Source organism: Heloderma suspectum, chromosome 2 (genome assembly GCF_057233095.1).
Source record: "Heloderma suspectum isolate Gila_16-S chromosome 2, 16-S_ref, whole genome shotgun sequence".
NCBI lineage: Eukaryota > Metazoa > Chordata > Lepidosauria > Squamata > Helodermatidae > Heloderma > Heloderma suspectum.
Window position 1 is genome coordinate 137,808,278 of NC_139459.1, and position 17,477 is coordinate 137,825,754.

The window sequence follows — 17,477 nt, forward strand, 5'->3', positions numbered from 1 at the left end:
CAGAAGGACCATCTTTTAACATACCTTTTTCCAGGTGATGATGGGGGTTGGGACTGCTTTCACTTCACAGGACAGGTAGACTTGGGCTCCAGTTACGTTGTGGATCCTTTTTGGTGGCACAACAATAGCAGGAGCTGGAAGAGGAAAAAAACAACAAAAATTCCTGTGTGTTGGAATTACAGCTCTCCTAGACGTCAATGGGTTTGAAGACTGCACCCTTTGGCATAGTGAGTGTTCTGTAGAGTGTAATTAGCTATCGAAAATAATCTGTTAAATTTCTTTTGTTGTTAAATCACCTTAATTCTCAACATTAGGCAGTATCAGTGCAAATACAATTTATTCATTTGCCTTAAGTCTGTATTTAATTTGCTGTCCTGGAAAAGTTATATTCAACAATTAATGACGCACAACATTTAATTTGGAGCCTGGTGCAGAATTTGGATTCTTCGAGAGCCAGGAATTATGTTCTTTTTAAGCATCCAGTCCTCATGATTGTGGAGATACGATTGCAAACAGCCAGTATCAGAAAACAGCCACAGATATTCCGGGGGGGGGGGGGGGGAGTTGTCCCTCTCTCATAGATTCCAGCCATGTTTCTCCCCTACTGGACCGCAATTGCTCTCATCTATATACAGTTCTCTTGCTGTAGTACTGGATTTCCTATACTGGCAGGGGGTTGGACTAGATTATCTCTGAGGTCTCTTCTAGCACTGTGATTCTTCCTGCCACCATTCAACTCTATGCAAGGGAATTCTAGACTCTGCAAAAACTCAGCTTAAAAAGAAGTTTATAAAGCATGAAAAATGATAACGGCTGTGCAGAATATTATGGAGGCTGCTGATCCACATAACTTTGCAGTATTTGAATTTTCTGGAATCAAGTTCTGCACAAATTTGACTTCATTCAGGTGAGAAATGAACCCTGATGTGGAACAATCTATGCACTTTAACCCTTCAGTTTTTCCAAGACAATAGCTACACTCCATTTAACTTCTAATATAAACCAAGACCCAAAGAAATGATCAATTTGGTCATCAAGGCTTTTGCATGGCTCTTAATAGTTTGATAATGTTATTATTATACTGCTGTTTAAATTTTAACTGTGTTGTTTTAACTTGCTGTTTGCTTCTGCTATGTTTTATGACATTTTAATAGTAATTATTGCTTCTGCTGCTTTTATAGTTGATGTCATTCATATTTTTATGCACCGCTGTGTATATTATTTTAGTACTGAAGTGGCTTATAAAAGTTTTAGATAAATAAAATAAAAAAAGAGTTCCATGCACCTAAGGGAGACTTTGTGTTTGAATTTCTCAATCAGCTGTTCCCTGCACACCATTTTTGAAACTGAAGGGAGTTCCAAAGGCAGCTTGGAATATTGCATAGCACTCTGCTGTTCAAACTGAGTGGGGGGAAAGATGTCACTGCCTTTGGGTGTCCCCGAGTATTTCATTGGCTCCGAGTTCAACTGTTAGCTCTTCCCGTTGGAAGCTCAATGAGAAGAAATACTTCATCATATATCCAACCACTTTATAAGGAAACCATCTACAATGTTGACGCAACAAAGAATCTTGTGGCTCCTTAAAGACTAACGTGTTTGTAATGGCACAAGCGTTGATGAACTACACAAGAGCTTATTATGCCATAATCAACTTGTAAGCCTTTAAAGTGCCTCAAGACTTGCTGTTGTTTTTGCTGCTACGGACTAAACACAGCAACGAGGATCCAGATCAGGACTGCTGTGGGAGTGGCAGTGAAGGCCCCTTATTCCCGCCCCAAGAGATCCTCATACAGGTGTCTCTTTCCTTGCCACTGCCAGCAGCGAATAATGAGCCATCTGTACAGGGATCACTGGGGTGCGCATTATGTGCGTGTTTATGGATGTGTCTGCATGCAGCCCCCAACTCCTGAGCCAGCATCATACGTGGCCCTCAGGGCAGAAAAGCTTGTGTGCCCCTGGTGTAGCATTAGGGGAAAGAGACCGCTTGAGCCTTGGGTGCGAGCGCTCCCCCTTCCCCTCTCCTCCCCTGGCGCAGCCCAAGGAGGAGATTGGAGGCATCCCCTTCGTGGTTTACATTCACCAGAGTTTCTCTTAACGTAAGAATGTAAGAAGAGCCATGTTGGATCAGACCAAAGGTCCATCTAGCCCAGAATTCTGTTCACACAATGGTGAACCAGATACCTATGGGAAGCCCACAAGCAGGACCTGAGTGCAATAGCACCCTCCTGCCCATGTTCCCCAGAAAATGGTGTACATAGGCATGCTGCCTTTGATACTGGAGGGTGCATATAGTTATCAGGACTATATAGTAGCTATCATCCTCCATGAATTTGCCCAATCCCCCTTTAAAGCCATCCAAATTGGTGGCCGTCACATCTTGTGGCAGCGAATTCCACAGTTGAACTATGCGCTGTGTGATGTACTTCCTTTGATCTGTCCTGAATCTCCCACCAATCAGCTTCAAGGGATGACCCCACTGGGTTCTAGTATTATGAGGGAGAAAAATGTCTCCCTATCCACATTCTCCACACCATGCATAATTTTCTATACCGCTGTCATTTCTCCCCTCACTCTCCTTTTCCTAAGCTAAATAGTCTCAGATGTTGTAACCTTTCCGTATAGGGGAGTTGCTCCAGCCCATTGATCATTTTAGTTGCTCTTTTCTGCACTTTTTCCAAGTCTATAATATCATTTTTTATGTACGGTGACTACAACTATACACAATATCCCAAGTGTGGTTGCACCACAGATTTGTTAGAAGGGGAGTATGATCTTGGCAATTTTATTTATGATTCCTCTTTATGGCAAACACAGCCAAACTGTGGTTAGATTAAACAATGGGCCCAAACAGACATTACTTTAAATCTGCATATAGCAGCTGCATCTTTCCCCCATTTTTACTCTAGAGTAAGTGCAAGGCCCCCAATTTAGATTGAATCCCTAGGGTATGGGATTTTACAATTTGGCTTCCCCCCCCATGCATCTACTCTAGAGTAAAAATGAAAAAATATGTAGCCGCTAAACTAATGCCTGTTTTGTCCCTATGATTCATGGAAACAAGCAAAGATCAAACCATGGTTTCGGATGTTGCCTAAGCTTTTTTCAATAAACCACAGTTTAAACTACCTGCAGTTCCTGGTCTGGACTTAACAACAAATTGTGATAGTTCAAGCTAAGGGCTCCTTCACATTTTTTGTGTGTGGTGCGATTGTCGTTCTTCATTCACGGCATTTCCTGAGTACAATACATGACATCGTTGTCCTGCAGCATCTGTCCTACACCTTCCCTGTTTTCCCTGTGATGTTTCTGTATGGAGAAAGTGTGGTATTATTTGCAGCCACGCAATGGATCCTCCATCACCCGCCTGTGTACTGCTGACACCGTGCTATGGCATGCTCTGTGTAGGCAGGTGTTGGGCAGTGCGGTGTTGACGGCGCTTAGTGATGTTGATCGCGTGGGAACATCGCCCTCCCGTGCCTCCCTTGACCTCCACCCCCTTTGCCATTCGCTCCTGGGAACAACACTGGGCACTTCAGAAGTGCAGTACACCAGCATTTCCCTAGTACAGCATGGCAGAGACTGCTGCTGCTCTGAAAGCCTGCAACACTGCAGCCCCTTTCAACTCAATCCCCTCTCCCAATGTATACTCAAACTAGAAAAGTGTTACTGTTTGCTTTTACAAGGACAATACTGGTGGGGAGCGGGACTTTGGAAGTGCATTTCACTAGCACAGCATGGCAGAGATGGACCTGTGCACATGGGATTGGGGGGGAAAGAGACTTCTGAAGTTGCGAATGTAGTGTGGATTGTATATAGGAGTTGTCAACGTAGGGATCAGAGGCAGTGGAAGTGAAAAGGGGAGGCAAGGAAATTGAAATGGAAAAGTTCATGCTGGGGGGGGGGGGCTACCCCAGAGGAGGTGGACAGATCCAATAACATCCCACCAGGCTCCACCCACCAGTGTAAATGGCAGGTAGTGTTATGAAGTAAAAGAAAAACTGGCTGTGCAAAGAACCCATTTCAATTCCTCAAAGACTCCAGAAGCCCCGGTAAGTTGCAGGATAAAAAGCCTCATGTGGTGAAGCCCTAAGAACTGGATGCTTCCAATCTCCTCCTTGCAGCCGTGCTGGAGGAGAGGAAGCACTCGAGACTTGGGCAGGCGCATTCCCATAAAGCTAAACTATGACTTAGATGTACATACAAAGTGGGCCAAGATGTCACAAGCATGTGATGCTCTTGGATATAAGATGGTCTGGTCGCTGAACACAGTGGAGTTTTCATCATTGGAAGAAAAGAGTTTTTCAGAGAGTTAAAAGTGGTTTGAGAGGGGGAATCACCATCTGTAAAGGATGCACTTATTTCTTTTCTCTCACTGTTGCTTCTGATCAAGGACGTTTTCACAAGGTCTGGAACAATACCCAGACCTGCAAAACCTTATTTAACAGAAAGAAAATGGGATGAGCACGCACAGCAATTCCTTTCAAACCAGCTTCACCTCTTTGAAAGAAAAATAGTGCCTGTCTCCAGCTTGAAGCACACAAAGGGAACACAGAAGTTCAGGAGTCTTAATTTCTCTTTATTTCCCCTTTTTATTTCACGCAGCGTGCTTTGCTAGCTGTATCTATGGCAACATTTCAGAATGATGGCGAGTCTCTTTGGAGGGGCACCTTTGCAAAATTAAGCCAATTTTCTTTTAGCTTTTATGAACCCTGAGGAAGAGGCAGACGCTCTTAGATTCCCTCACTATTAGCACTATTTTCCTTTCAGATGGCATTTATCACAAGAGGATACCTTTGAATTACTCTCTGGAAACACAATACCCCCGCCCCCCGCCCAGTTCCTTATCTATATTAAGCCCAGCTCTTCAGAATCTACATCACAGTATGTATTCCACTGAGCTGGTACCATCGCACCTGGCACACCACAGATGCTGGGAGAATACAGAAGACTGTAGAGGATGCCCTGTTTAGACACTACGAAGAACATGGACTCTCTTCAATGTTGGCACCTGTCCCTGGTCACGATGCTCTTTGAAAAATGGAAGGAAGAGGGGAGGGAGAAAGGCCATCTGTTAGGAGATCTCCCATCTGTAAAACTACCATTGACAAATGAATCTTTGTATTAATGCGACTTAACTGAGTCTGCAAGGAGATGAACCATCCCATGCAGGATCCAGAGTAATTCCCTTCGGATCTCACGATTAATACCTGTTGAGTCCCCTTCTGTTCCAGGGGTAAGGTGATCTAATGGCATAATTGTTGACATCTGCTTTAAGATACGGTTGTCCCTCAGATGTACATTTAAGCTTGTGTGTGTGATTAAAACAACAACCCTGTAAACAGATGTAATAAATAACAGACTGGATTTCATTCCCCTATATATTAATAAAATGTATGTGCCTTGTATTTTGAAACCAACCTCTGACTGACCCTTTTATCCATCCCCAACCCTGATGACAACTACAAAGGCAGCTCTATGTGTTTGCTCAATTCCTCACCTCCTCCATCCCCAGGCCACAGGCTGCATTTCTAGAAGATCCAAAATTCCATGGAGTTTCTCCCTGACATCAGCTTCTTATCGGCACATTTTGCATCACGGACGTCAACACAATTCTTTCCAGGCAGAATTTCACCCCAGACCCATTACAAAGACAGAATAAAGCAAGCTTTGTGCGAAGACCTAAACTGAGTTGGAAGCAGGCAGAATCCTCTCCTCAACCCTGGCTGTTCCTTTTTTCTTGCAACTTACTTGAGAAATTCCAAGCAACTAAGGAAAGGGTGTAAATTAGCACAGACTGCATCATTTCCTGGAACTCCTTGCAGAATATAAGGAGCTGTCATATAAATAATAAACACACACCTCTTTTTCTTTCTAGACCAGTTTTCTCCAACCGGGCAGAGCCCTGAACATGCCTCACTCACAGGGAGCATCTGAGGTGCATAATAAGTCAAGGGCTCTACCAAAGTCAGCACTACTGTCTATATTGGGGAACTGGCAGAGGAAGTGGCTGCGGTGAATAAAGTTTGGGAGTTGGGATGGAGCCCACGTGGCTCCTACAGGGGCCAGACTGAGCCCTTGGACTGCCAAACTGCTTATCCGAAATATGCGTACTCTGTGAAAATGGGCCTCCATTTTTGTTTTGGAGGGTGAGGGGAATCCAGTTTCAAAACTAAACAAAGACCAAACAAAACAAATGAAGGCAATGCTTCCATTCAGTATCCCCAGAATCTGTGTTCATTGTGGGTGGGGGGACTGTATAGGGAAGGAAGAGGCAGGACAATTCTGAACATTAAATGTCTTTGGGCACTCCTACAAAGCCATAGCCAGCATCAATCAAGGTTGTTGCAGGCATGTGTGGGTCCTTTGTAACCATCCTGTGTATTATAAAAAAATCTCTTCTGTGATCTTTTCTCCCAGCTGGCTGGCATCTTTCCTCTCCGGTAGGAGGAGAGATGGAAGCAAGAAGGAGACTGGAAATTCTCCAAATCCTCTGACTGATCAGGTGTTTGTGTGCGCGTGTGTGCGCGCGCGAGTGATAAGTCAGTCCCAGATGGCAAAGCCCAGCTGTTTAAAAAGCTCCTTTGTGTATAGTACCAGCAGTTTTCACTCTGTACTTAATCTTTAATATATTTAAGGTCACAAAAGGGCTTAATAAAGAGAAGTGAGAGTGGGTGGGTAATATTTGATGGGGAGCTGGAGGTAGGAGGGGAATAAATACTAGTTGGTCATTAGAGGTGGCTGTAACTTTTTAATCAAAACCTTTCTGGTGTTGTGTGATTACACACACATTTTGTCACCCTTTTTCTTCAGTATTTTATTTCTTTTCTCTTTTCAGTAGCTACAGTTAGCGGTGGCAAAGCAAGTCTGCCAGGTTTCATTGTCGTTCTAGTGGTGCAGACAAGTATCTGAAGTCCTATGTCCAATTTTGTAAAAAAAGGCTACGTAAATAAGCAAACACTTGCAGACATTGCTCAGAGAGGAAAGAAGATGCCGCTGGATGCATGACCTCTTGCATAAGCTTGGAGATTTGTGTATAAAGGTTGCAAAGAGGAGTGGAGGAATGGGTAAGATTCCCCTTTCTACTGCAGAAGTGGGGAGACCCTGTCAATTTCCCCACTGCATTTTGCATACCATTCTAAGCTGAAGCAATTGTTTAGAGCGGAGCTTTCCAAACTTTTCATGTTGGTGACACACTTTTTAGACATGCATCATTTCGTGACATGGTAATTCAGTTTTACTAGCAAACCGGAGGTTAAACTAACACGTTGTAAGAGATACGGACACATACATAAATTGTAATAACGAAATGTATGGGGATACAACAGATCTCATGAAAACCTTTCATTTATATTTTTAAAAATATATGATTTGTAAGATAAATCATACATTGTAAGATACACTGTTGTCATTTATAAGTAACAGTATGTAAATATGTCCCCTTCATGGATCACTGCCTTGTTGTGGCGAAGGGGCTTGCGTAACTCAGTGAAGCCATAAGCTATGCCGTGCAGGGCCACCCAAGACGGACAGGTCATGGCAGAGAGTTCTGACAAAATGTGGTCCACTGGAGAAGGAAATGGCAACCCACTCCAGGATTCTTGCCAAGAAAACCCCATGGAACGTATCACAAGGCTAAAAGACATGACGCCGGAAGACGAGCCCCTCAGGTCGGAAGGTGTCCAATATGCTACTGGGGAAGAGCAGAGGGTATTTCCAAGTAGCGCCAGAAAGAGTGAAGCGGCTGGGCCAAACCCGAAAGGACACTCAGCTGTGGATGTGTCTGGTGGTGAAAAGAAAATCCGATGCTGTAAAGAACAATATTGTTTAGGAACCTGGAATGTCAGATCAATGAATCAAGGTAAGCTGGAGGTGGTCAAACATGAGATGGCAAGATTGAACATCGACATCTTGGGAATCAGCGAACTCAAATGGACAGGCATGGGTGAATTTAATTCAGGTGACCATCATATCTACTATTGTGGGCAAGAATCCCTTAGAAGAAATGGAGTAGCACTCATAGTCAACAAAAGGGTGGGAAAAGCAGTACTGGGGTACAATCTTAAAAATGATAGAATGATCTCAGTACGAATCCAAGGCAAACCATTCAACATCACAGTAATTCAAGTCTATGCCCCAACCACTGAGGCCGAAGAAGCTGAGGTTGATCGGTTCTATGAAGACCTACAACACCTTCTAGAACTAACACCAAAAAAAGATGTCCTCTTCATCATAGGGGATTGGAATGCTAAAGTAGGAAGTCAAGAAATCACCGGGATAACAGGCAGGCATGGCCTTGGTGTACAAAATGAAGCAGGTCAAAAGCTAATAGAGTTTTGCCAAGAGAACATGCTGATCATAGCAAACACTCTTTTCCAACAGCACAAGAGGCGACTCTACACATGGACGTCACCAGATGGTCAATATCGAAATCAGATTGATTATGTCCTTTGCAGCCAAAGATGGAGAAGCTCCATACAGTCAGTAAAAACAAGACCTGGAGCTGACTGTGGCTCAGATCATGAGCTTCTTACCGCAAAATTTCGGCTTAAATTGAAGAACGTCGGGAAAACCACTAAACCGTTCAGGTATGACCTAAATTATATCCCTGATGAATATACAGTGGAGGTGAGGAAAAGATTTCAGGGATTAGACCTGATAGACAGAGTGCCTGAGGAACTATGGACGAAGGTCCGTAACATTGTTCAGGAGGCAGCAACGAAATCCATCCCAAAGAAAAAGAAATGCAAGAAAGCAAAGTGGCTGTCTGATGAGGCTTTACAAGTAGCTCACGAAAGAAGGGAAGCGAAAAGCAAGGGAGAAAGGGGAAGATATACCCAACTGAATGCAGAGTTCCAGAGAATAGCAAGGAGAGACAAGAAGGCCTTCTTAAATGAACAATGCAAAGAAATCGAGGAAAACAACAGAATGGGAAAGACTAGAGATCTCTTCAAGAAAATTGGAGATCTCAAGGGAACGTTTTGTGCAAAGACGGGCATGATAAAGGACAAAGAAGGCAGGGACCTAACAGAAGCAGATGAGATTAAGAAGAGGTGGCAAGAATACACAGAAGAACTATACAGGAAAGATCTGAATGTCCCTGATAGCCATGATAGTGCGGTCACTGAACTTGAGCCGGACATCCTCGAGAGTGAAGTCAAGTGGGCCTTAGGAAGCATTAGTAACAACAAAGCTAGCGGAGATGACAGTATTCCAGCCGAGCTATTTAAAATCCTAAAAGATGATGCTGTTAAAGTGCTGCATTCAATATGCCAACAAATCTGGAACACTCAACAGTGGCCACAAGACTGGAAAAGGTCAGTTTACATTCCAATTCCAAAGAAGGGCAACGCCAAAGAGTGTTCAAACTACCGCACCATTGCGCTCATTTCACATGCCAGCAAGGTGATGCTCAAAATCCTACAAGCTAGGCTTCAGCAGTATGCGAACCGAGACCTACCGGAAGTACAAGCTGGGTTTAGAAGAGGCAGAGGAACTAGAGATCAAATCGCCAACATTCGCTGCATCATGGAGAAAGCAAGAGAATTCCAGAAAAACGTCTATTTCTGCTTCATTGACTACGCTAAAGCCTTTGATTGTGTGGATCACAACAAATTGTGGCAAATTCTTAAAGTGATGGGAGTACCAAACCACCTTTCCTGTCTCCTGAGAAACCTGTACGAGGGTCAAGAAGCAACAGTAAGAACCAGACATGGAACAACCGATTGGTTCCAAATTGGGAAAGGAGTACGACAAGGCTGCATATTGTCACCCTGCTTATTTAACTTATATGCAGAGTACATCATGAGAAATGCCGGGTTGGATGAATCACAGGTCGGAATTAAGATTGCTGGGAGAATTATCAACAACCTCCGATATGCAGACGATACCACCCTAATGGCAGAAAGCGAAGAGGATCTCAAGAGCCTCTTGTTGAGGGTGAAAGAGGAGAGTGCAAAAGCTGGTTTGAAACCCAACATTAAAAAAACTAAGATCATGGCATCTGGCCCCATCACTTCCTGGCATATAGAAGGGGAAGAAATGGAAGCAGTGACAGATTTTATTTTCTTGGGCTCCAAGATCACCGCAGACGGTGACTGTAGCCATGAAATTAAAAGACGCTTGCTCCTTGGGAGGAAAGCTATGGCCAACCTAGACAGCATAGTAAGAAGCAGAGACATCACCTTGCCGACAAAGGTCCGTCTAATCAAAGCTATGGTTTTCCCAGTAGTAATGTATGGCTGTGAGAGCTGGACTATAAGGAAGGCTGAGCGCCGAAGAATTGATGCTTTCGAACTGTGGTGCTGGAGAAGACTCTTACGAGTCCCCTGGACTGCAAGGAGGTCCAATCAGTCCATCCTAAAGGAAATCAACCCTGAGTGCTCATTGGAAGGACAGATAATGAAGCTGAAGCTCCAATATTTTGGCCACCTAATGCGAAGAGAAAACTCCCTGGAAAAGACCCTGATGCTGGGAAAGACTGAAGGCAAAAGGAGAAGGGGACGGCAGAGGATGAGATGGCTAGATAGCATCACGGATGCAATGAATATGAACTTGAGCACGCTCCGGGAGAGAGCGCAGGACAGGAAGGCCTGGCGTGCTATGGTCCATGGGGTCACGAAGAGTCGGACATGACTGAACGACTGAACAACAACAACAACAAATGTAAATATGTGCAAGAATTTTTAAAAGTTGAATAACACCAATAACTACTTACCATTTTAATGGGATGTATGAGGTTGATGGGATGAACACAGCTTTTCAATATTTGATGGAATACTAGATAAAGCCACTCGCATTTCGTCATCAAGCATTTTTAAGCTTCCATGTTTCAGTGTCTTTAAGTTTGCCATTGTTGAAAAGGATACTTCACAAATGTATGTAGTAGAAAACTGCAGAAGAATTTTTAACGCTTTTTTAGCTATGTTTGGATGCATTTTTGAAATGCGAATCCAAAAGCTGTCTAAGTCACCCTGTTCATGCATCATTAACAGATTTTGATCATTTTTATGTCAGCTAATTCTTCTTCTTCAATAAGTGAAAAGTTCCTCATTGCAGTTGAAAGAAATGGATTTCTGATCCAATCATAGTCTTGGATTTCAACATTTGGGAAGTAATGATGAACTTTCTCTCCAAGCAATGTTAAATGGTCAACAATTAGCGAGCTGATACCACATTTTAGCTGGCACTCAGCAGTTTTGGAAAACATTTCAAAATTTCCTTCTTTCACTTTCCTTTTCCAAATTGCTATTTTGTCCCTCATAGCACAAATTTTATCTACCGCTGTTAAGGTATTTTCTCCTTTTCCTTGCATACTGCTGTTTATTTTATTCAAATATGTCAGCAAGATATGCCAATTTTGTGCACCAAAGTTTGCTTTGAATTAGATCGCAGAATTCATTTTGCTGATTTTCCTCAAAAAGTTTAAGCATCATTTCCCTCAATTCATATACATGACAAAGCACTCGACCTCTTGACAGCCAACAAACTTCTGTGTGTAGTAGAAGCTTTTTAAACCTTGCCCCCATGTCTTCACAAATATAAGCAAATAAACTTGATTAAAGAGGTCTACTTTTAATGTAATTGTCCATTTGAACCACTTTGTCCAAAACTTTTCTTAATTCACTTCCAATGGTTTGAGCGACTAGTGCTTCGCGATGTAAAAAGCAATGAGTAATTATAATATTTTCATTCTCTTTCTTTGCTATAGCTATAAAACCTTGTGTTGAACCAACCATTGAGAGTGCACCATCTGTGCATATTCCTACACAATTTAACCATGGCAAATTATTTTCCTTCATGAAGCAATCAAAAGTTTTAAATATATCTTCACCTCTAGTTCTCATTGGAAGTTCTAGACAACACAAGAATTGCTCAATAATTCTGTCAGTATGAACAAAACGTATAAAAACCAATAATTGTGCTTACCCACTGACATCTGTTGCTTCATCTAATTGCAATGTAAAGATCATATTATCATCTTAAAAAATATCCTTCATTTGCTGCTTAATGTCATCAGACATGTCTTGAATATGTCTTCCAATTGTGTAATCTGCCAAAGGGATTTTATTAACTTCTATCTCAAATTCGGGCCCAAACGTTGTTCGAACAATAGCACAGCAAGATTCCTTTATGGTGTTTTCGGCAATAGCATGTGGGTCCTTGTTTTTGGCAATTATTTGAGCAACCAAGTAACTTGCCTTTTGAGCTTTCTCTGATGTCTTCATTCTCTTTGTGAATGATGCAGACTGCTTCTTTATAGATTTTGAAAGCTCAATAACGTATTCTACTGGTTTTTCTGACAAATGACAGTGTTTTGACGTAAAATGATGCTTTAATTTATTTGGTACCATAGTTTCATTTGCAAGTATATCCCCACAAACTAAACACTGGGGACAAGGATTGTTTTCATTACCAGAAAATGTGAACCCCAGTTTCATATAATCTTTGCTGTATAAACGAGGCTTGGAAATTGTTCCTTTACACTTCTTACGTACTAATACAGACCGTTCAACAGTTGATTCTTGCGTAGTTTCCTCTATAGTGGCTACATTTTGTTCATTGCAAATGTCATCTTCACCAGCTTTCCTTTTCTTAATTAGAAACGTATCCATTTTACGGGTAATTCAACTGCAATTTAATGAATAAATCTATGCGAATTTATTTCTAGGTTTTAGCATTAACTAAATATGAAAATAGGGCCGCGGTGGCTTAGTGGTTAAGATGCTGAACTGCAGACTGGAAAGTCGGCAGGACAGCAGTTCGATACCCAAGTGCTGCGTGACGGAGTGAGCTCCCGTCTCCAGTCCCAGCTTCTGCCAACCTAGCAGTTCGAAAGCAAGAAATTGCAAGTAGATAAATAGGTACCGCCTCAGCGGGAAAGGTAACAGCATTCCATGCACCTCCGTGTTCAGTCATGCCAGCCACATGACCACAGAAGCGTCTTCGGACAGCGCTGGCTCTTCGGCTTAGAAACGGGGATGAGCACCGCACCCTAGAGTTGGACACGACTGGTTGGGGACACCTTTACCTTTACCTTTTAAAATATGAAAATAACAGGACTGTTTTTAGCGCTTATCTTTCTCTGTTTTTTCTTATGAAAATAACAGCACCTGCGCTCCACTCCCACAGTGATAAAGTGAGATAAAGATAGGAATCAGGACCAGGAGAAAATGTGAAAAATAAACAAAATTAACTAAAGTATTTACCATACATATTAGGAGACATAGGTCCAGGTAGGAGCTCAGCTGCAAAAACACATGAAGTAGAGAAGCAAAAGTCCAACAAAAATGGTGCAAATATATATGTCTCACTACAAGCCTATATTGCTGTAAATATTAGCAATGCCTATGTCCAGAGTCCAGTTCCAGCACTCTCCGGTGGTACACTGCCAGTGGGTGGTTAATCCACAATTACAGCAGAGTAAAAATAAAAATAAATGACAGAAATCAAATCATAAGTGCCATGTGGTGGGTGGCTTGCTGTTTGCCACATTGGGTTTGGGAGGGTGGCCTCCCTTCAGCCAGCAGCAGGTGGGTTGACTGGGTGGCAGCCTGCAGCTGCGCTCGCCTGGGTGATTGGGAGCATGCTGATTCTGAGGCTTCTGGCCTCCACTGAGCTCCGTTCCGACTGGCCAAGAGGGCGGACGGCCCGCTCGGTGCAGTCCCAGGCAGCGTTTCCACCTGCGTGTTACTCTGGTCTGGCCGCGCGGTAGCGCGGTGCAGAAGTCCGCGAAGGGCATGCCCGAAACCACGCAGGGCTGGTGGCCGCTGCTACTTCTCCGCGCTGGCCGAGCTCTGCTCCCAGGGCAGTGCCTCCCTTCCCCTCTCTTTGCTCCACGCCTCTACCTTTCCGGGGAGTGCAGGCTCAAAGCTCCTCGCCTGCCCGGCTCAGCCCTCCCTGCTCTGGGGGCGTCCAGCAGGCCGTTGTTCTCCCTCGCTGCCCTGCAGCTGCACCGAGGATGTGGGGAAGCCTCTCGCCCGAGCTGATTGCAAATTGCTTGACTAATTGCTCCGCTAACTTCGAATTCTCCACACTCCTCGTGCAGCCAGCATTACCACACTCCTCACCGTACCGCTCCAACACCGCCAATCACGTGCGTCCTACGTCAAGACGCCACATGTTCCTAAAGCAGCTAATGTTAAAGCACCTAAGCCTTAGCTGCTAAGCCTTAGCAGCTAAGCTGCTTTAACATTAGCTGCTTTAGGAAGTTCCGGGGGAGGGGCCAAGGGAAGCAAACGCGAGTAAGGGAGCTCCGCGGTGCTCTTCCGCACAATTTTCTGCATTTCGCGCGACACACCTACACACTGCCACCGACACACTAATGTGTCGCGGCACACTGTTTGGAAAGCTCTGGTTTAGAGCATAAGTAAAACCGACAAGGATGGAGACCAGAGAATGCCTTTCAAAGTAGAAATGAAACTGACAGATTTTCACATTTTTTGTCTATTTCAACTCCTATAGCAAAGGGACTTCTCTGGACTGGCTGCAATGGAGGCGGGATAATTTGGCAGGGTTTTTTTTTGTTTGTTTGCTCTTTGTAGCTTTTGCAGGGGACAAGATATTCAATTGACACTGAATTTTCTAGGACCAGTGGCTGGATGCAAGTGGGAAGCTGGGGGGGAGGGGGGATGAAGCTCTCTTAGGTGGGCGGACACACTGTGTGTACATGTACACACACAAACACAATGAATGTTTTCTGTGCAGGCCAATTTCCCCCAATAAAAATTGCCTTCCTTGGACTACATTCTCTCCCTGCCCCAGCTCCCACCCTGCCCAACACATATCCAGGATTGAAGCCCAACAATTTATTATGGCATAAATTTTAGTGGGTTGGGTGCCAGAAGACTGTTTATAACCAAGGGAAAATATCCAGTGGCTAATGCTAGCAGCTGCGATGTGTAATAGTATTTGAGATACCATAAAGATTTTTTTAAAAAATCCCTCTCAAACAGGATTCATGACAATTTTATATTTTGAAAAAATAAAACCCTCTCTATAATAATGCAAACTCCTGGGGCGACATCAGCAATCTGACACTTCCAGGCTGCAAAGCTTAGCAAAGGATCAGTTTGTAGTTCTTTTGAAACCACATGAGGCAGCGACGCAGCATGTCTCACCATGTTTTTCTGTCATCTTAAAGCCATTTTTCAGTTCATTATAGTGTCAATCTCACTGCATCTAGAATATTCCAGTCCCCCAAGTCTCTTGAACCTTAATTCTCCACTACCCTACTCCACACTTCCAAACAGTTCCCGAACTGGACATTTACTAACCCATATATGCAAATTCAACAATACTCAGCTGGTATTCCACCAACTAATTAGCTGCTCTATGCATCACACTCAGATTGGGCTCTTGGGGTTTAAACAACAAAAGGTCAATATAAAAAGTATCAACTATAATGAATGCCAGATATTAGAAGCCATATAACCATAAAATCAGTGCTCCAAATAGGTAAAGTTACATGGGGGAATGAGTTGAACTGAGCTGAGAAGCAGCAGCCCTAGTTACCAAGAGAAATAGTGTCATACCCCAAAGTAGCATTATAAGAGAAACTCTGTTAACGTGTTTTCTGATCTCATCTTTTGCTCACAGTGGCATCAAGCAGATGCACATATACCTTTCCTTCAAGCTATTACATCCTCTAACTATAGAAGGGAGCTGAAAAAAACAATTCTTGATAGTTAATAGGTAATCCAGCCTGATTCCAAGTCTTTTGGGGTCTTGTCACACAATACATTTGAGGTACACACCCTGGCTGTTTCAAGTGTGGCTTTTTTAAGCATACACCTATAAATGCGTAGTGTGAATTCAGTGAACACGTATTTGCCACCATGTGTCCCACAGAAATACACTTGTCAGGGATTGGCTGAAGTCTCCGCCTGAGTGTCTCCAAGTATGCTGCCATATAATGTGTGCCTTACTGTCTAAATTCAGTACAAATAAGGATTCCTCTTACCTTCCCATTTAGGTTTTATTCAACATCTCTTGGACCTGAACATGCTTTTCTGCATGTCAGCCTTGTCTTTCTACAGCAGAATTGTCCAATTAGCTGTTGGTGAAACAGATCCAACTCTAAAAGGAATATTATCTGGCCCCTGGTGGCCCAACCAAATTTTTAATCAAGCCACGCTTCCATAATAGCCATTTTCTCTTATACCAACATCATGAGCTCACTAATTTATTGCCAAGAACCCAGACAATGTCCACCGCATTCCTGTTTTCCCCACTGTTTTACAGTGTTCATTATGTTTAAGAATAATATCACAAACCATCTTCTTCCCCAAGTCAGTTCATATCTGAAAGCATTGTCCTGCAACTGCAGTGGAAGGCTGTTTTTTAAAGAAAGCTCTGGTGAAACTGCGAAGTCTTTCGGGCACACTAGAGAAGCACAGTGAAACTGACATGAGTGTAACTGACAGACTTAATTGACTAGGTGCTGAGGCAAGGGCAACTGTGCCTCACCATTCACTACTCCTACTCCCTCATCTTGCAGGGTGAGGGTAGACACTGCTGGAGCTGGAGAGATATGTCTTCCCTTGCAAATTTTTGCCTTCTTCTCTCCTGGGTACTAGATAATGAAAGCTTATGTGAGAAGTAAACAGTACTCAACAGGACTGGCATTAGTACAATGTTATGTTTGCCCCGTTCTCAGAAGCGCTGAGAAGATTCAGGGGCACAGCGCTTATCCAGGTTTGATTTCTGTGGGAAGGAGGTCACTGGAGGTGGATGGCATTTCGTAATATTTAAGTTTATTTACATATTTATACACCTGTATGTAGGTGAAGGCACCGCATAACACTCCAACTGACAGCCAAATCCATTGCCGCACATCAGGTATCTAGACAGAGGAAAGCCCCCAAGGCGGCACTTTCCAGAGCTTGCTCCCTCTCTCTCAAACACCACAGTCTGCGTAGCAAAAGTCTACAATTCACACTTAGCTTGCCCCTCCCTCTTGCTGGAGAGAGGCAGGATGAATCCTCTTCAACGATCTCCTAGACTCCTTGGACCATTTACCTGTAGTGTCCTTAACAAAAGATGTGCCTGGCAGCTTTGCCACGGACTAGTATTTGCCATCATTGTAGACCCAGGGACCCTCTATTGTACAGACCACCCCCCCGCAACTCATCAAAATAGCATTATCCACCCTCCTAGCAATTTTCTTTCCCTTTCATCATCTGGAAGCACCCTATTCGTTCAATTAATTTTATTTATTACATTTGTGTAGCCGCTCCATAAAGCAGGTTATGTGGCAAACAATTTGCTCACAGTTTCACTAGTAAGGAAAAAATAAGTGATGAGCCTCTGTGTGTATGTCATATACAGAGACCTGACGTGTGTTCTTGAAAGGGGAAGGACAACTGCCAATCTGCCCCTTCAGGAAACATTCATTTCTTAGCCTCAGCGCTCGCAAGTTCCATTTCTGTGAAGCTGATGTTAGGTGATGCCTGACTTTATGCTAGAACCTGATCATCCAG

At 43.5% G+C, this 17,477-nt stretch overlaps 1 protein-coding gene across 1 annotated transcript in view; it reads right to left on the reverse strand.

The window, feature by feature from the left end:
* IGFBPL1 (insulin like growth factor binding protein like 1) overlaps window positions 1–17,477 on the reverse strand; it is a 47,368-nt gene that overhangs the window by 5,610 nt on the left and 24,281 nt on the right. The window contains exon 2 of the mRNA XM_084834931.1: window positions 25–134. Coding sequence (XP_084691057.1) covers window positions 25–134 — 110 coding nt within the window. The remainder of the gene's footprint in view (window positions 1–24; window positions 135–17,477) is intronic.